The sequence below is a fragment of the Calypte anna genome, chromosome 23, assembly GCF_003957555.1.
Source record: "Calypte anna isolate BGI_N300 chromosome 23, bCalAnn1_v1.p, whole genome shotgun sequence".
NCBI lineage: Eukaryota > Metazoa > Chordata > Aves > Apodiformes > Trochilidae > Calypte > Calypte anna.
In genome coordinates, this window is record NC_044268.1 from 3,075,991 (window position 1) to 3,095,195 (window position 19,205).

Consider the following 19,205-nt stretch of genomic DNA (forward strand, 5'->3'; position numbering starts at 1 on the left):
GCGCCTCAACCAATCAGACGCTGCCGCAAACCTCCCCTCCCGTCCTCCGCACTCTCCACCAATCACAGCCGGCGCTGCCTCTGCCGGCCAATCAGCGCCGCCCGTTCCCCGCAGCGGCCGCCAGGAGGCGGATGACGGCGGCGGCGGCGGGGGGCGGTGGCGCGTGCGTCACTTCCGCTGTCAGGTGGCCGCCGCGGAGCGGAGCGGAGGCCGCGCCGGGCGTGGGGCTGCGGGAGGCGGCGGCGGCCGCGCCGGCCCCGGGGCCATGGGTGAGCGGGGACGGGACGGACCGGGCGCGTCCGGATGTGTGCGGGTGGTACGGGCGGTACGGGAGGCATTACCGGCGGCATTACTGGCGGCATTACCGACAGCCCCGGCCGAGCCGGGTCGGGCGCTGTGGGAAGCGGCGTCGTTCTGCGCCGGGTCCGGTGTAGGCTTGGCCGCCACGTCCCGGCCCGGCAATCTCGGGACCTCCGGGGCAGCGTCCTCCCGGCAGCCTGTCCTCCCGGTGGGGCCCGCACGCTGCCGGCCGGTGGGGAGGGGCCCGGCCGAGGCCTCCGGAGGTCCCTGTGGTGCCCTCCCGGCCGGTCGGGGAAGCCTTGCCCGGGAGCGGCCCGGGCGGTGTCGGTGGTGCCGGGGATGTCACCGGGTCCGGCGGGATTGTGCAGCGGGGTTTAAACGCATCCCCGAGAAGAAGCGCGGGGTGTGCGGGGGTCCGGGCTGTGCTGTGCTGGGCTGGCAGCGCCCCAGGCTCCTTGGGTGCTGATCTCGCTGTCAGCCTGGGCAGGAGTTTCCTAATGTGGGGATTCGGGAGCTCCGATCCGAGGAGGAGCCCCGGGTGTCTCAGCGGGGAGGGAGCAGCCGAGGCCGAACCTCTCCGGGAGGGTGAGTAAACCCCCGAGCCATCCCAGCTGCTCCAGAACCGGCACCGTCCTTCCCGCCGAGCTCACCGGGAGGAGATCAGGAGGCAGCCGGGGGGTGCCCTGCACTCCCATCCTCTTCCTGTCCCCTCCTTTGGCCGTGGCCTTCGGGAGCTTCCCTGCTGCCACCCGTGAGAGTGTGAAAGGTTCTGGTGCTGGTCCAGCCCCGGGTGGTGGGGGGTGCTGGGCACCTCGGGCTCCATCCTGGGGCTGGCACCCCGTGAATTGAGGGAGATGCTGGAGGAGAGGGCAGTGGGGGGGTCAGCTGGGGCCCTGGGGGGCAGAAGGGACAGAGAGGGGTACAGGGGGTGGTGGGAAGGTGGCTGGGTCGGGGCAGGGTCAGGATGTGTTCCCCCAGCCCCAAAGCTTCATCCCTGTGTTGTTTGTCTGTCACCTTTGGGCTCTTTTAAATCTCAGCCATGTGGGACCCCACTTGCTGCTTATTTGCCCTCTGCTCACCATGTGTGAGGGGGAAATCCTTGTGCAGTGATCCTCTGTGTATTCTGTGCCATTTGCTGAAGTTTCTCTGTTCAAGTCCAGATGCAGATGGTCTGGTCACATATTTATGAGTTAAATGCACCCTCCTCTTCAGCTGCTTTCATCCTCGGGCTGTTACAGAATCCTCTCCTTCTGCAGCCACACAGAGGGAAGCCTCACCAGCACTTAGCTGCTCTTTGATTAAGGACAACCCCATTGATTTTGCCTCAAAGTTCCCACTGTGCTTAGCCCAGAGAAGGGCTGTTAGCTGTCTGCAGAGGCTCTGGGCTCCTACAGTGTGTGTTGGGAGCTCTCCAGCTGGGAGCACTTGCTAGACTGGAGGAGGTTCTGTGCCCATCCATGTTTTCTGTGTGAAAAAGTATTTTTTTTTGCCACTCAGATACCCATTTGTGAACAGGCAGTGCCTGTCTGTGTGTGCTTTCATGTCACAGAGCTCAGAAGGTTAGAGTGGCAGTGCCCACAGATAACTTAAATGTGTTTCTTTCTATCTAGTTAGGGCTAGAGGAGCTGATCATTGTTAAAAACGGCAGCCACACCTCACTGTAAAGAAAGTGTCAGCACGTGTGTGAGTCATGAGATAATCTCTGTGCGCATGAGGAAAGTCCTTCTGTGGTGGATTTATGGAATATTAAGTGTGCACAGTAACAGAAGCTGTAAGGAAGAAATAAAAACCCTGTCAGGTGATACACATCTCACCTGGTGGGGGCTTTACAGGTAGTGACCATGGGGGAACCATCACGCTGCTGGGGGAGTGAGGTGATTTCAGGTGCTGTCCCTGGATTTCCAGGCTCTTTTCCTGCCCCATTCCCTGCTGCAGGAGCCCCTGCTGTGGGGATGTTGGGCTGGAGCTGGGATGTTTTTTCCCTGTGGATGTGGCCTGTGTTTCAGCGTGAAGGAGTTAAGCTGAAGTTGGTATTTATGTAACCAAGGAGGGAACTCCCAGAGATGAGTCCTTGGATATCTCACGTGTTGATGCATCAGAAGGGTTTAAAGAAAGCCCAGCTTGTTGCTTGCTTGCACTGTAATTATGTTTCTGGAATCCTGTGCTTCACAGTTTCCTCGGCTGCCTGGAGGGGGCTAGGAAGGAATTTGCTTTCCCTGATGTCTGACTTGGACATTTTTGTCCCTGAGAAGTTGGAGTTTGGCCACAGCTGCATGTGGGACATCTGCAAGGTATACTGGGGTGCCTCTCAGCCTCTGCAGTGCTGCTGGGCCCTGCTCACATAAACCAGGGGTTAACCTAACAGGCAGGTTGGGCTGAGGAAGGAGATTTTCTGGTGGGTGGGTTCAGCAGGAGCTGTTTCTGTCCTGTGGCTCCCTTGCTGAGTTTTGTGCTTTACCTGGTGCCTTCTGACAACCCCAGTGCCCCGGGGTTCTTCCTTCCCTTTTGTCCAGAGGAACCCTGTGCCTGGTTTTGAGCAAACTTCTGACTTAGGGAAGAAGATTGAATGATTCTCCCTGCGTTTCCAAGAAATCTCTGAGTCAGGGCTCTGCTGTTTCTGGAGGTTTCCCTTCCCGGAAGGGCTCACGCAGCGGTACATGGGTTGCAGTGGTGGCTCTGAGTCATCTGATGGGCATTTCTTTTTTTATTGTGTGTGTGTGTGTGTAGTTACTTCTCTTACAGAACAGTTAAAATTCCAGAGCTTTTGCTAAAGTTGATTTTCCTGTATTGTGAATCTGCCCCTGGTGCTTTGCAGCATGAGGGGACCTCACCCTGGGGGCTGCTCCTTGCTTGGCTTGGGATCTGCCTGGCAAATGTTCCCTCTCATCCCCCAGCCAGGATTCCTCAGCTGATCCCAACTCTGCCTCTTCTCGGGGAACCTTTTCCAATGGGAATTGGGCCTCTGTCCCTGGGAGTGCTGATGACTCGGGTCTGAGCTGTCCCCAGCTGGGTTTGCCCAGGGAAGGTGTGTGGCAACACTTTGGGATTGCTGCTCCTCACAGCAACACCAACCTGCTTGTTCCTCTGCTGGGAGCAGAACCATGCTCCAGGTTTTCCTCATTTAATGGTAGCATTTATGTAGATTTTCAGGTCAGGTCCAACATTGCTTCTCAAGAACTGGAATTTGCCGTGAGCCAGGCTCAGATGTGAACTTTGATCCATCATCACTGATCAATACTGCCCAGTGTGCCATTTAGGTGGTGCAGGGTGCAGCCTGGCAGTGCTCGTTTTTGCAAATGCTGAGGAGAGTGGGACAGAAACCTTTGGATGGGCTCCCCAGCTTCACCCCAAATGCTGCAGCCAGTGTTTGGCTCCCAGAAGAGCAGTGCTGCTGGGATGGGTGGCAGCTCCTCTGCTTCTTGGGGTGGGAGGTGGGGAACTGAGGAGTACTGAGCCCCCCAGCCTGCCCACGGTGCTGCCTCTGGTGCTGCCACTGCACCGTGGGGGTGTTGAGATGGAGGAGGTGATCTGCAGCCTGCCTGCCACCCCCACCCAGCCCCAGCTCCTTCCCACCCAGGTTGGGAGCCACGGGCAGGTTTCAGGTGCCCGGAGCTGCTCCTGCCATGTCCAGGCTCCCAGGGGCAGATTGGCTTTAGCTCCCTGAAGGAGCTGATCCTCCCCGGCCATCAGCTCCAGCAGGCACTGGTGGGCTCCATCATCTCCAGCTGGCTCCCAGCTCATCCCACTGATATCAGGGATCAGCTCCTTGTGGCAGGAGGAGGTCAGACACCTCCGGGGTTGCCCTGGGAAGTGTAAATACCAACTAACCCATCCCCCTCCTGCTGCAAGATAAAGCAACAGAAAGTGTTGTGGAGGTTGTATCAGCTGCTCCAGTGTCTTAACCAGTTTCTGTGCTGCTGAGTAATCCTGTTAACGCCCCAGAGGTACTTTCTGGTTCCTGCTCCAGCTATTAGGACCTGCTGCTTCTTTAATCAGAGATGAAAAGCTCTGTTTCCTCCTCTCTTGCTTTCCTTTGCTCTTGTGCTGGGCACTGGAACATCATGTGGTAATTTGGGAATTGGACAGTTTCCTTAAGCTGCATAATTAAAAGACATTACATCCAGGTCTCCAAATTATGGTATTAATAATTCTGTTAAAACCAGAGCTAGCACAGGAAGAAGCTTCAGACACTTCACCAGTCAGATGTTGGATATATCACATGCATTGCATTAAAATGTTAAATAATTAATATTTTTGCTAGACTTGGAAGTTTTTCTGTGAGAGAGACCATTTTTGTTACAGATGGTAGGACAAGGAGTGGGGGTGGTTTGATTCACTTTTTACAGTCTGCTTTTAGGAGGAGGGGGTGGTGGTGAACCCAGCACATCAATATCTAATGGTCCTGTCCCTAGGATGGAGTGTTTTAAGGGATGAGTGGTTTTATTCTGGTTCCTTGCTGATTGCCTTCTCTTCAGACTGATCCTGCTGGTAAAATGATTTTATTTTTTTTCAGAAATGATTTTATTTTTTTTCAGTCTTGAGCACTGGGCAGTCTTGGCTGTCTGCTGGGCTGCCTGTGGGCAGAGGCTTTGCTGCAGGGGCTGGGGGATGCTCTGTGCATCTCAGAGCCTCTCATGGGAATGTCCTAGATTCACCTCTGGGCTCTTTTAAATCTCAGCCATGTGGGACCCCACTTGCTGCTTGTTTGCCCTCTGCTCACCATGTGTGAGGGGGAAATCCTTGGGCATTGATCCTCTGTGTATTCTTTTGTGCCATTTGCTGAAATTTCTGTGTTCAGGTCCAGACTTGGAGCATTAACTCTTACGGTGATAAAAAACTAGCTTCCAGTCCTGAAGGTTCTGTTGTGGCACTGTGGTTAACTTGGGTGTATTTACACTGCTGTTGAAAAGAGGCAGGCTGGTTCTGTGTGGGGGAGGTTGATGTGCAGAAGGTGTTGCTTCTGCTCTGAAGTCTGTCTCCCACCACAAAATGCCTTTGGAGATTGGTGACACTTTTATTTGTCTGGCTGTGCAGGACTCATGCTCCTGTGACCCTTTGGGGGCCGAATTCCAGGAGCCCTTTTAATCTCTCACCTGATATCCTGAGCTTTTGGGCCTTTCCTAAACCAAACCAAGCACAGAAGTTGTCAAACCACCCAGGTCCTGGTGCGTCCCACGTTATCGGAATCAAGAATAATCCAGAACCACAGCATCAAGTGTGTCTCATTTCACATTACAGAGTCCTCGACCTTTCGACCATCCAGCCTTCTCCAAGGTGATGACTCCTGTCTCCTGAGACGTTGGAAAACCTAGTTTGGAAGAAGAGTAAAGATACAGTTGATGCTGAACTACGTGAGTCCTCAGATTGTTTTGTTTACGATAACGCCGTTGGCACCAGTGAGCCCAGTGATCCCAGTGAGCCCTCTCCTGCTTGATTGCACAAAGGGCATTATCTCAGAGTTTCTGTGCAGTGGGGTTTCTCCAGTGGAAGTCTTACTCATACATTTCCAGCAGGGAGAGTGATAATGATGTTGCAAGGAGGGGAGGATTTTAGAATCCAGTGTTAGGTCAGGAATTAGCAGAACAAGGATCAGGACTTGATTCTGTTCATCTGTCAGAGCTGGAAGTCAGCAGTGCAGGGATGCAAAGGCTGCTGTAAGGCTTCTCACCTTATCTCTTTTGCTATCTCTGATCTTGGTGACAGGTACTGTTGGATGAATTAATGCAATGAGATCACTCTTGTGTCCACAGAAAGGGTGGGACTGCCAGAGGGTGAACTTCATTCAGAGAGTGGTGATTTATCAGTCTCTAACCTGGTGAAACACTGGGACTTTCTGAAAACAAATAAGTACAACCAAAAAAGGTTTTCCCAGTCTGCTGTCATAACCTCTGGGGGAAGGCTGCTGGGGCTCAGTTTTGACTTGCTCAAACTAAAAAAATGGATTGTGCTTCATTACTCCTCTCTCCCACCCCTCTCAAAAAAGTCAAAACCTCTGCAATGCTAGAGCATGATAGCCTGGATAGTTATGAAAGTCTCTGAAACTGTTTTCCAAGAAGTGAAGACAAGGAGGAGGTGTCCTGGGAACAAACCAGCAGCTTGATGGAGCTGTCTGTGTTTGCAGGTGGAGCTGGCCTGGCAGCAGTGCCAGAGGGGCTTTTCCTGCCCTGCTGAAACCAGACTTTCCTTTGGGGAAGTAGTGTTTTAGTCACAGAGGTTGAGTTTATTTGATTCTGCAATGCCACCCCAGATTCTCTTTCGTTTTTATGATCAGTTTTGTGCATTTTTGGCTGTTTGAGGAACAGAATTGAGCCTTTGGAGTTACTTGGTCAGTCGTGCTGGGTGTGAAGTCCCCAGTGAAGGAAGCCCCAGCAGTTCATAGACTGAACCAGAAGTAGATGCTCATACAGGGAGATAATTTTGGCATTTCCTTACAGAATTTTTTGGAATAGGTTAATTTGAAAACTTGTTTTTGCTGTAAAACAAGCTTTAATTATTTTGACTTGTTCCCACTGTGTCTCTCAAACAACTGTTGTAGGAAATGTTGCTTTGAATAATGAGGCTGATTTATGCCTTCAAAAATGCACTGAGCCTCCAACCCACAAGTGGTCTATCAGTAATGAGCCAGAGCTTTTTCTGCAGAAACACAAGTAGGCAGAGACATGAGTGCGTCAGGAGGTGAAAGCCTTCCAGTGCAAAATAAGGGAAGAGCATAAGAAATGAACTCAGTTGCTCATCAGATGTGATTTTTCTTTCTCTTTCAAGAGCCAAGGATGAAGCGACGAGCATCAGACAGAGGAGCTGGGGAAACATCCACCAAGGCAAAAGCTCTTTGTGCAGGGATTTCTGGAAATAATGCCAAGCGAGCAGGCCCTTTTATTCTAGGTAAGCAGGGAGGGTTTTCTTTTTCAGTTTTCAAGGTAGCTGCTGATTGCAAAACCAAAATAAAAGGTGCTATAAAGGGAGGAAAAGCAGGTGTGTAATTTAGTGTCCTGCCTCAGAATGTAATTCCTTTGCTGTAGCAGAGCAGGAGCCTTTTGCAGCTAGCCAAGCTGAGGAGCCCTGTGATACTAACCCAGCAAGGCAGGCATGGCATTTAAGAAAACTGTGTACCTTTTAATTTAATCTTCTTTCTTATAACTCTATTCTTAAACTTTGTTAAAGAACAAACTCTTTCAGGGGAGAAGTTCAGCCCTGCTTGCCTGAAATTCACTGTGAAATCAGCACGTGGTTACTTAGCAGTGCAGTTGTGGTCATGATGAGCAGTGTGTACCAGAGCAGGACCACTCTGCTACCACCTGGGGGATGCTAGAACAGTTCTTATTTCTGAACTAGTTACCTAAACTGTCAAAACCATAATGGACTTCACATGGAAGCCAATGGATACTCAGTTGGAAGCTGATTGATTTAAAAGAGTGGAGGCTACATGTTACCTGGAAATTTGGGCTGCTCTGCATACCTGAGCCATCCCTGCCGAGGTGGCAGTTGGGTTCAGAGGTGTGGTAATAGCAGTTGCCATGGGTGTTGCTAGTAAATGTAAAAGCTGTGTGGTTCAGGCATGCAGAAATTTGAATTTCTGAAATCAGCTGTGCCATGTGTGGGCTTTTGTTAAACGTTTCTCCAGTGAACAAATGAAATATTGTCCAAAAAGGCTTCAGAGTTCAGGATCTTTTTTTTTTTTTCTTTAGGTTGTAATTTGTGGAAACACATTTAGTCTCCTGGAAAAAAAAAAAAAAGGAACTTAGTTTAAACTAATGTAAACTGCATGACACTTGCACACTGATGTAACCCTGAATTAGTCATTGCTGCTTAGAGGAAAACAAGTCTGTTTTTGCTTTGTGCTGTTAGGTCCACGTTTAGGTAACTCCCCTGTGCCAAGTATTGTTCAGTGTTTGGCAAGAAAGGATGGGACAGATGACTTTTATCAGCTAAAGGTAAGCAAACTTCAGGGCTTCCAGGTCTTCAGAGCTCTTCAGCTGTCAGGATATGAAGGTGCTTGTGGTTGTGGAGGTGCTTGTGGAGCTTCTCCTCAGCAGCACTGCTTCCAGGCACAGATCTGGTGTTAAGATTAGCCCCATGGCAAAGCATCTCCTTCTGCCTGAAGTGGAGGTGGCTCCAGTGGGGACAAATCACTTGGGATAAGAGCAGAAAGCTGCCTGAGCTGCTCTTTGGTCTTCATCAAACACGTGCTGTGCTCTGCTAGGGCAAGTTTGCAAACACTGGCACAGTTACATCAGCTGTGAAACACGTGTGAATGCCTCAAATGTAAAGTTTGGGGGCCTTTGGGTTTTTCTGGGAGCTGTAAAGATCTTTTCCCTTTTCCTGAAGATTCTCACCTTAGAAGAAAGGGGTGATAAAGGAATAGAAACCCAGGAGGAGCGCCAGGGCAAGATGCTGCTGCACACAGAGTATTCTCTCCTTTCCCTGCTCCACAACCAGGAGGGAGTGGTTCATCACCACGGGCTCTTCCAGGTACTGCTGGTCACCATCCAGGTTGGAGTGCCAGTAATTGCCATTGGCTTGAGCTGCTTTTGTTTAATGTCCCATTGCTCTGTGTGTGCAGGATTCCCAGCACACTGCTGAGGTTAACCACTGCTGGGGCTTTTGGGAGTTATGTGGGGCTTGGGATTTGGGAAATGGGAGAACATGCAAAATGGGACAGGTACTCAGTAGTGTCCTCAAGTGGGAACAGAGCTGCTCCACTGGCTAATTAATCTGTGCCCACAGAGCACCCTCTAGAACTGAACTCGTGCTTTCCTCTCTGTGCTGTTTTGTGATGACTTGTAAGAGGGGACAAATTGCCAAGAAATGATTTCAGCAAGTCCAACTAGTCAGTGTGCTGCTTGGTGTCTCTGTGAGTGAGCTGTGTTGCTGTTAACACCATCAGAGCTCTTCACAGATGTGATGGGTGAGAGAATTTACTTGGTTTGGGTGTTGGTGTTTCTGTGCTTGCTGGTCAGATTTTGTGAACAGACTTTTTGACTTGAGGCTGTCTGTGCTCTACCTTAAATAAGCCAAATGTCCAACTGTGTCCTGTGGAATGCTACAGAAGAACTGCTACTTGTGTCATAAGATTTCTGCTCTCATTAATAATGTGTGTGGGACCCCTCCTAATTCTGTGCCCCGGTGGAGTTTTTCTAGGCTGTGTCTGTGAACAGCACAGGCTCCCTCTGGCCTCTTTAAGCAGAGATCATGTATTGTCTTTTTGAAATCTCAGCTAGGGCAAAGATCAAGCACAGTGCTTGCATTTGCTTATTTTGGGATCACCAGGGAGTTATTTATTCTCTAGTGCTCTGCATGGGAGTCCATATCCCCAGGTAGCTTCCCTTGAACTCCTTGGTTTGCCTCCCTGTAGGACCGAGCTTGTGAAATCATAGAAGATCTGGAAGCCAACAGAATGGTCAGAAAAATGAAGAAGCGTATTTGTCTTGTGTTGGACTGCCTCTGTGCTCATGATTTCAGTGACAAAACAGCAGATTTGATCAATCTGCAGCATTATGTCATTAAGGAGAAGAGACTCAGTGAGCGGGAGACAGTTGTGATATTTTATGATGTGGTACGAGTGGTGGAAGCATTACATAAGGTAAGATCTTTGTTATCCCTTCAGTGCTGGGAGGCTTGGCTTTCCCATCTGTGTGTAATAGGTGCTTTAAACCTTAGGTGGTGACAAGGTGACAGAGGATGGGTGTTTCAGCTATTTCCCTGTAACAGTGTCCTGTGCCCCGAACCATAAAAGAGCATTCCCTGCCTCTCCCCTCCAGTTTCTTGATGATAACAAAGTGTTTGTTGACTGTGGAGCAGGGCCAGCTGGACTGGCTGCAGATCAGGTGAAGGGCAGTGTCAGGAACCTCAGAGAGGGGAGGTGGAAGAGGGGAGCAGAGGCTAAGCAAATGCAGGAAACACTTCAGGCTGTTTCCTGTTGAAGCAAAATAAATCACAGTGTAAGAATTGATTTCTGAGATCAGAACCTCAGGCTACAAGCTTGAGATCAATGAGCTAGAAATTATTTTAACAAAAATAGACTCTGCCAATGTAACAGAGGGCACCCATCCTTCCTTGGCAGGGCAGGGAAACATGGATCCTTTGAGGGAATGTTTATCATATTGGTCTGTCCAGAATGGCAAAAGAAGTGCCCAAGGCACCCGGGGTGCAGCCTGACTTTGAAACCTTGATCAAGGTTATTTCTGAGAATGAAGTTGACAGAATTTCAAAAGATACTTACTGCTTTTGTCCAAGGATCAGTTTTATGTTACTATAACAAATACACTTCTGCTCATGTTATATTATTATATATTTTACAGAAAAATATAGTGCACAGAGACTTGAAACTAGGAAACATGGTGCTAAACAAAAGGTAAGTGTGCTGGAAAGCTGCTGTTCTGGCAGTTGTCTCATGTTTCTTCCCCATGCAGATTTCTATTAAAAACACAATCAAAGGCAGCACTTGGTGAGAGTGCTCTCATGTGAGAAGGGAGGGGGAAGTGGAAGCAGGCTGAGCAAAAATACAAATCTAGTTCAAAGTTACATGAGTTCATCTCCAAAACTGAACTGAGCCCAGCCCTGATAGTTCACTCTTCCACCAAGCTTCGTGACCCCTTGTCTGCACTTCTGTTTTTTTGGATTCTAACTACTGAAAACCGAGTTCTGTAGTAATTCAGAAACCTGCTAGAGAAATACTGCATTTAGTGATTCAGTTCACATTCACTTTCCAATGTGCTAAAGGAATTCCCAGCACTGCAGTCTGTACTATAATCCCAGCAGTGTTAAATCTTTGACTGTTGCACTGCTGTGTTTTCACTAGCAGTAAAATATTTACTTATCTAAACAAAAGTTCTTCTGTCTAGTCTATGTTTGTGCTTGAAATAGCTTCCTTGTTCCCATGAGCTGGTTTGATGGAAGCCTCTGTTCACAAGGCCCTGATGTCCCCTGTGCCATGGGGGCTGTGCAGGAAGGGGGGGTGGGAGCAGAGTCAGCAGCAGCCCTGGGGCCCGAGCACCACTCGAGCCAAGAGCAGCTGGAGCAGTGTGTGCTGTGCTTGGTGGCTCCTTGGAGCTGCTTTGTTGTCCTGTGTTATGCAGTGATTTAGTTGGCAAGCTAATTCCAGTCCAGATACTCTGCTCTTGTCCTGCAGTGTTACATTACTGGCTAAATATTTTGTACTGACTTTAAGAATGAGTGGAATTTGTTCTTTTCACACTGTCTGGTTTTCTGTGGAATGAATAAAGAACTGGAAGGCTTTAGGTCTGCAGGCTTCCAGAGTCTGTACAGTGCACACTTGCAGTCACAGCTTGCTTTTTTCTCCTCCCTAACACTGTTTGAAAGCAAATGGATTTTACCTGCTGAGGCTGAATGCCTTGGTTCCCCACACACAGCAGCTGGTGCATTTCAGGGCCACCTGTAAATTGCTTTAAGTCATTTCTATAGGGCTGCTTGAAGATAAATCTGTTCTGTTTGCTTCTTTGACTCGCCTCACAATGAAGGGGCAGACAAAGATTATTGCCTTAAAGGATCCACCCTGAGCTTCCCTTCTGTTTTGGGCAAAGTGTGCAGTGGAGCATCCCACTGCTCCTGCTGCACACAGGGGCCCTGCTCACAGGAAGGGGGAGGCATTGGAAGCTTTGTGAACACCTCCTGCCAAAGTCATTCTTTGCATTACATGCTGTGTTTTTGCTTTCTACTAGCAGAGACCATCAGCTTGAGTGAGGAAAAGCTGTAGCCTCTAGAGCAGTGAGTCATCTGAAAGGGTGGGTGAGGTGTAAGAATAGATCACCATGGAGAGGAGCAGTCACTTGGGCTGATCAGAAATGTTTGTTCTGTTCCAGCCGTGCTACAGAGGAGCCAGGTCCTATCCCTGCAGGGTCCTGGTCTGGCCTGTGACACCCTGGGCTAATGAAGGTCCCTCTTACCTTGTCCCCTGCAAGATGTGGATGTTAAAGCCTCTCAAGTTTTCCAGTTAAGCAGTGCAGTGGTTGGGTGATTACAGATTAGATCAAATTTCAGTGACTAAATAAAACCAAGCAATCCTGAATGTCTGAGTGTCCTTTAGAACATCCAGTCTTTTAAATCCTTAACAAATCCTGCAGATTGTTACTCAGCCAGGGAGGTCTCTTGACAGTTGAAGCTAACACTTGTTAAACACAAGCCTGTCTTTCTTAATAATCAACTCTCCATTGCCAACCCACACTTGGTTTAATTTCACTTGTCTCTTAGACTTGCTGGAAATATTTGCTGGGTATTGTGACTGACTGAATTCATTCTCTCAGGCTATACTTGGGTAATACTTCTCAAGAATATAGAAATCTTCTAGACAGTGTTTCTCTACTAAGTCCTTTAAGTTGTACATTAAAATTCAAATTATCTGAGTGACATGGAGGATTTCATGTAATAGTAGTTTTGCACTGAGCTCATTTTCCCTGGAAAAAAATCCTCAATTGGAGCTGGCAGTAGTGTAGGGAAGTAAGAGCTATCTCACTGGAGAAACTGCCAGAACTGCAGGTACCTGCCTTTTCTGTAGGAGGTTTTTTTGGATGTTGATTAAACTTTCTCTGTTCCACTTGTGAAGAGCAGTCCTGCAGATTAGGGAAAACTGAAAACACAAAAGTGGTTGTACAGAACCTGTATCCCCTCTGCTGGCCACACAGAAGCAAGAGGTGCAGGGGGACAGGCATGGGACTGTCCTGCTGGGGGGTGGGGACACTGTGCCATCAGGCTCATGCACTGTGGTCCTATGGTTCACTGCTGCCTTCTGATCCTTCCCAGGACTCACCGGATAACCATAACAAACTTCTGTCTGGGGAAGCACCTGGTGAGTGAGGATGACCTGCTGAAGGACCAGCGGGGGAGCCCAGCCTACATCAGCCCCGACGTGCTCAGCGGTAGGAACCCCCCCAGCACCAGCTCACAGCCCCCCAGCTGGCACCCACTTCCTTTATCTGTGCCTCCTGATAACAGATGAGAGGCATGGGTGTTACCTGCCCTCTGTCACAGCCTCATCAGTAGGGTCCAACTCTGAGACTTTGTTTTTCCAAGTGAGCAAATACGGAGGGAAAGAGCAAGAGTAACTTTTCTTAAGGCTGGTCTGAACTTCAAAGTGGATTAAAAATTCCCTGTCTGTTCCTGAGTAAGTCCAACTGCAGACAAGATGTTCCGTTTCCCAGGACTGAATCTTGTTCCTGAGGCTTTGCTTCAGCTGTGGGTTAATCCCTGGGTCTAAGAGGCCATTGGTCCAAATCCCACCGTGATGTCAATTTACAGGCAGCAGCGCTTCCGATGGGATCTGCCAGGCAGGTTGGAGGCTGCTTCCCTCCTGGGCAGGACTGAGCCAGGAAGGAGCAGAGGCAGGCAGGGAGGTGGAACGTGTGTTTTTTGCAGGCCTTTCCTGTTCTGCAGGATATCCTGAGGCCTCTGGAACCAGATGGATGATACGAGCCAAGTGCTCGGCAGGAGCTCTGAGCAGTTGCAGCACAAGTGGCTGCTGTCTGGGAGAGGTTGTCTAGAGCTGCTCATCTAGGTGCTGCTCTGTCCTGGATTTCAGCCCTGTCACCCCCCTGCCAGCAGAGCTGCCAGCCCCTGCATTTCCTCTGATGTCTGGGTTGAGTGGACACACACAGCAAGCTGCCTGCTGACCTCCCTGACAGCTGAGCCTGCTCAGGACCCTGCGCGGGCCTTCGTAAATACCAACTCTGTGTCTCACGACCTGGCCTGACCCTCGGGTGTAATCACCCTGCACTCGAGCATCCCTGTGGAGAGCACTTCCCCACAGCCTGTGCTTCTGAAAAGGCTGTTCCAAAGTGGCTCAGTCTGCAGCTCTCCCCAGGCATCCAGGGAAAAGTTACTTGAGGACGTTGGAGGCTTCACCGCCCCCCCAGCCCCTGAGCCCCTCCGTCTGTGCTGCCAGAGGAAGCTGAAACGCCTGAAGAATTAATCATTGTTTTAGGTCTCCAGGAGAAGCTGTCTTCTGCTAGGAGATGCCTTGTGTTTTATGGCTGCTGAAATGTCACCGCAGGAAAAGCTGGAGGAGGGAGGGAGAGGTGCCTTTTTTTGAGCATATAAAGCAAAGAATAATTAGTCCAAATAACAAATGCTGCAGCCATGACTCACTGTGTGAGTCAGAGGAAGTCATTCCCTCAGTCCTGTGCTGTGCTACAAGTGTTGGAATTGAGTTTCTTGACCCTCATGCACTCTGCTGTCTGCTGATTTACTGTGTGACCGAGGGGGCTCTGCAGCCCCAATCCCCCCAGTGGGTCCTGGGTGTGCTGGGGACACCTGGCTGGTGAGGCTGGTGCTGATCATGGCCACTCTGCACCTGAGAAGCACTCTTCTCAGACTTCCTTCCCTGCCTCCCTGTGCTCGATGGGCCTGATGTTCCCTTCTCCTTTGTCCTGGATTTGCAGCATCCTTGGAGCCCTTGAGATTCAGGGATTCTGCTGGGACAGCGAAGGGGATTGAGGGGGGACTTCCAGCAGTGCTCAGGGTTTCTGGTCCATGGATGTCAGATCACATCAAGGCTGTTGGGCAGGGAAGGACATCTGTGTGGAGCTGAACAATTTGCTTTTTGTCAGATGTGCTTTTGGAGGTTCTTGGTGTCTCACCATAGGAAGCCTTGAGTGTTCTGGTGAACGCTGAGGTAAAAAGAGTCCCATGCAGAGGTTATCTCGGTGCCTTTGAGGTGAGCTGTGTTGCAAAGCCTCTTGCTTTTGTGTCTCCTTGCTCCCTGCAGGACGGCCGTACCGTGGCAAACCCAGTGACATGTGGGCTCTGGGTGTGGTGCTTTTCACCATGCTCTATGGGCAGTTCCCCTTCTACGACAGCATACCTCAGGAGCTCTTCCGAAAAATCAAGGCTGCCGAGTACACCATCCCCGAGTGAGTACAGAGCTGGGCAGGGCCTTGGTGGCTCCTCCAGTCCCTGATGGCTGCTCCCAGCAGCTGTCCTGCACAGGACTCACCACCTTCTCTCTGCCAGGGATGGACGGGTCTCAGAGAACACTGTGTGCTTGATCAGAAAACTGTTGGTCCTGGACCCGCAGCAGCGCCTGACAGCTTCTGAAGTGCTGGATTCTCTCAGCTCCATCATCGCATCCTGGTAGGTGTGAGGAGAGAAGGGAACGTGGTGTCTCTGGGCACGGGCTGTGCTATCCCAGCTCTGGCCAGCAGGAGACCAGAGGAAGGGCTCCTGGGAACTGTAAAAAGTCTTTAAATCCCATCGTGTCTCAGCCATCGGTGTCTGCTGATGGGTACAGCCGGGGTGGCCTGTATGATGCTGATTGTTGTGCCCAAGGCTGGAGTCTGTAAAGCCACAACACTGCATGACAGACCCGGGGGGCAGCAGGGCCTTTGCTGCTGGGCCCCCCTTGTGCTCCCCAGATCTGATTTTTTTGGTTTTTTTTTTTTTTAAAGGAGGTCTACTGGTCAGGGGTCTCTTACATGCACAAACAGATGCAGCCAAATGCAGACACTGCCTGCAGGGCTGTGCTCCCTGTCCCTAACACTCTGCTCTCCCCCCAGGCAGTCCATGTCCTCACTGAGTGGCCCTTTGCAAGTGGTGCCAGACATAGACGACCAAGTGGCAAATCCTGAAAACCCCCAGGAGGTGGGTGTTCCCCCTGCCCTTCTCACACAACCCCTCTCCTGGGTCTGCCTGTGATGGAACGAGGGGGCAGCCCCCAAACTGGGGATGGTGATGAGGTCCTGGCTGTGCCTGTCACAGTCCTGTGCAGTGGGAGGGAGGATGGTGCTGCGGGGCTGGGGGTCCATCCAGCTGGCTCAGGGGGAGCTGGCAGCCCCCTCCTCCTCCTGAGCAATGCTCCCACCCTCACACAGCTGGGGGAGCAGGGAAGAGGCTCAGGCTCTTGGGTGAGCTCTGCCATGGCAGCAAATGTCCTGTTTTCTTGCCAGTTTATTATTGTGTTGGAAGTGGCAGTGAGGTCACTCACTGCTGGGGACAGCCTCCTAGAAGCCTTTGCCTGTGAGCCCTGTCCAGTGCTGCTGTCACAAATCCCTCTGCTGGGCTGGGAGGGTGTGAGGATGGGGGTCAGGCAGCTGCAGCCTCAGAATATCTGGCAGGGTGGGCTGAGCTGTGTCAGGGCAGAGCTGCTGAGGTTTCCATCCCTCTGGATGTTCCTGGTGGCACTGGTGGCTCGGGGACTGTCCTGCAGCAGGTCCAGTCCCTGTGTCAGGGCTCTGGTTATCCTGAGGTGGCACTGGTGGCTCAGGGACTGTCCTGCAGCAGGTCCTGTCCCTGTGTCAGGGCTCTGGTTATCCTGAGGCAGCACGGGGCCATCAGAGGGGTGTAGTGGGACTGTTGCTGTGTCTCTGATGGGTGGTTCTCCTGCAGGTGAAGGTGACAGAGGAGTGCTCACAGTACGAGTTTGAGAACTACATGAGGCAGCAGCTGCTCTTGGCTGAGGAGAAGAACACCTTGCATGAGGCCAAGAGCTTCCTACAGAAGAGGCAGTTTGGGAACATCCCCCCAGTGCGACGCTTGGGCCACGATGCTCAGCCCATGAACCCTTTGGATGCAGCTATCCTGGCCCAGAGGTACCTTCGGAAGTAGCTTCCCACCCACGGAGAGCACAAGCACCACCCTGCAGTCTGCCTTTCACATCGCCTACTACAGCTCAACAGCAATACTGGTGTCCCATGATGGAGAATAATGTAGCAATTCTTCTGAGCTCTGTTCAGGGACACACACTCACACTCGCTCTGGAGGGAGAAGACTTTTTGACAAAGATAGTTTTGGAAGCAGCAACCTCTTGGCATCTTCTGGAATCTGGTTTTTTTTTTTTTTTTTTTTTTGGTGGTTTTTTTTTTTTAAATCGAAGCCTAGATGACTAATCTGCTTTTAATCATGACTGTAATCTACCTCTCTTGTCTTTTTAACCATGCTGTTCTCTGGATCGAGCAAAGCCTGTGGGAAAGGAGAAGACTACCCAGGGTGAAGCTGGTTTGCTGGCACAAGAGTGGCAGCTGTGCAGCTCAGAGTCGGCTGCCCGCGTTCGCTCCACACGGTTTGAATAAGCTTGGATTTATGGGGGACAGGGGGTTTGGCAAGGAAGAATTCCTGGAAACCTCCCACTTCATCTGCATCAAATCTTTTTCTGTCCTTAATGTGCCACCTGGTTTGGCTCTTGTCTGACCCTGGGTGGCCGTGCTGGGGCTGCAGTGTCCCGAGGAGCCGGGGGTGTGAGCAGAGCCCGGTGCCTCCGCAGGGATTGATCCCGGGATTGCTCCCTGCAGGTGATCCGTGGATCCTGTCTGTAATTCAGAGGTTTTGCAGGACTTGGGCCCAGCGTGGCCTCAGACCTCTTTCCCACCTTTCACTGGTTCTTTTAGTTTCATAAGGGTATATGATTTAATCTTATTTTTCAGTAGCAGTTAAAGTTGCATTAATTCTGACTTAGCGTTTTTCACACTTCAGTTGTGGTACAGATATAATATATGAGTTACAATGTGAAAAAGCTTCCCAAAATAATCTGCCTAGAATTAGGAAGGGGCTGGCTGAAGTCTCTACTGTATTTGTTCCCCAGTTTATCTTGCCATCCCAGCCTCACCACGCAGACCCAGGGCGCTGAGGCAGGGGAAGGACGTCCTGATTTGTCACAGAGTGCCACTGGAGGAGCCATGTCCTGTGCTGAGAACAGGAACGATTGTTTCTGAGCCTCATTTCCTGAACTGGATGCCTGTCTTGCCAGATGAACTGTTCTCACACAGAGATCCAGGGCTCCCTCTGCCTCCTGCCCCTGCTCCATCACCCTCCCCTGCCAACCTCGGGCCGGGCACAGGGAGCTGTGTGAGCAGGGATGGGAAAAGCTGCTGTGGGCTCAGCTCAGAGATGCCCAGGTGAGCAGGGGCAGGGGGTGTGCAGTGGAGCTGTGTGTAGTGTGTTGCCTTCTCTTGCCTGGGCTGGGGATGGGGACAGTGTCTAGCCTGGGCCAACCTCCAGGTGTCTTTGTGGGGACATAGGGATTGACCTGAAACTTCTTGGCAGCGTTGGGCATTATCTCATGCCTGGGAACTCGCCGAAACCGTGTGGCAGCAGCGAGCAGGCAGGGAATTGTGAACACTAACACAGCCCAGAGCAGTCACGCCCACCCCAGCCAGCTGAGCCAGTAGCCTGAAGTCTTTGCCTTATTTATTGTTACCATGGTTGGTCTGTCCTGGCACCTCTGGCGTGTGCCCATCACCCCCTGTGCCACCAGCACCAGAGCAGGGACCCCCCTCCCCTCAGTCCTGAGCATCCCTGGGGCCCTGACCCCCCAGCCCCTGCGGCCCTGCTCTCTCTATCTGGATTTTTTTCACCTCTTTATTTTGTTTTTCCCCAAAGTTAAAGCAATATTGTGGGGACTCTGCAAGGCTGTATCATACCCTGTATTCCTGTGCCCTGGTCATCACCAGTAAATCACACTTGTATTAAAGCAAACTGGAAGAGGGGGTGGTGCAGGGAGGGCTGGAGCAGCGGGGGGTGCGGGCAGAGGGGCAGCACTGTGGGAAAGAGCCTGTTGTAAGGAGAAAAAAAAAAAAAAAAAAAAAAAAAAGGAAAAAAAATTTGTATAAAGACATTATTTTTGTACTACATCAAAACTACTCCTGCATGTCGGCAATAAAACTTCATACCCAGAGCTCAGTGCTCAGCGACCCTGCAGGGAGAGGGATGGGGAGGGGGGGGGAGTGGGAGTGGGATGGAGGACTGGGGGGGGACGGGGATGGAGGACTTGGGGGGCTGCTGGGCTGGGGAGGTGGGTGACAGGGTGCAGGAGGGGCCAGCCCAGAGTTGCCATGAATGTCCCCATGGGGATGTGGTGCCGAGTCCAGGACTGGAGCAGTTCCCTGGGGGTCAGAGCTTCAGGTTCTGGGCTTCCCCAGCAACAACTGAGGCTTCTCCCAGGTGAGGCCACAGCCCAGCTCTGC

At 51.1% G+C, this 19,205-nt stretch overlaps 1 protein-coding gene across 2 annotated transcripts; it reads left to right on the forward strand.

Annotated features, from left to right (window-relative positions):
* The first annotated feature begins 194 nt into the window (after positions 1-194).
* Positions 195-18,672, forward strand: STK40 (serine/threonine kinase 40). 2 transcript variants are annotated; one of them, XM_030464362.1, is made up of 12 exons: positions 195-269; positions 5,539-5,651; positions 7,063-7,182; positions 8,146-8,231; positions 8,626-8,769; positions 9,653-9,880; positions 10,599-10,651; positions 13,057-13,172; positions 15,017-15,161; positions 15,262-15,381; positions 15,804-15,888; positions 16,633-18,672. In XM_030464362.1, exons 3-12 carry the CDS (start codon positions 7,071-7,073, stop codon positions 16,849-16,851), a joined length of 1,308 nt encoding a protein of 435 aa, XP_030320222.1. In that variant the 5' UTR covers positions 195-269; positions 5,539-5,651; positions 7,063-7,070; the 3' UTR covers positions 16,852-18,672. The 2 variants fall into 2 exon arrangements, with proteins under 2 accessions (XP_030320222.1, XP_008491083.2); XM_008492861.2 differs by lacking the exons at positions 195-269; positions 5,539-5,651 and adding an exon at positions 6,341-6,355.
* The last annotated feature ends 533 nt before the right edge of the window (positions 18,673-19,205 follow it).

What these genes read in the sequence shown, in the direction of transcription:
- STK40 (XM_030464362.1), top strand. Translation starts at nt 7,071, where the DNA reads ATGAAGCGACGAGCATCAGACAGAGGAGCTGGGGAAACATCCACCAAG. An exon ending in GCCGAGTACACCATCCCCGA is followed by an intron (nt 15,162 to 15,261) that starts GTGAGTACAGAG and finishes TCTCTCTGCCAG; the next exon opens with GGATGGACGGGTCTCAGAGA. An exon ending in AGCTCCATCATCGCATCCTG is followed by an intron (nt 15,382 to 15,803) that starts GTAGGTGTGAGG and finishes CTCTCCCCCCAG; the next exon opens with GCAGTCCATGTCCTCACTGA.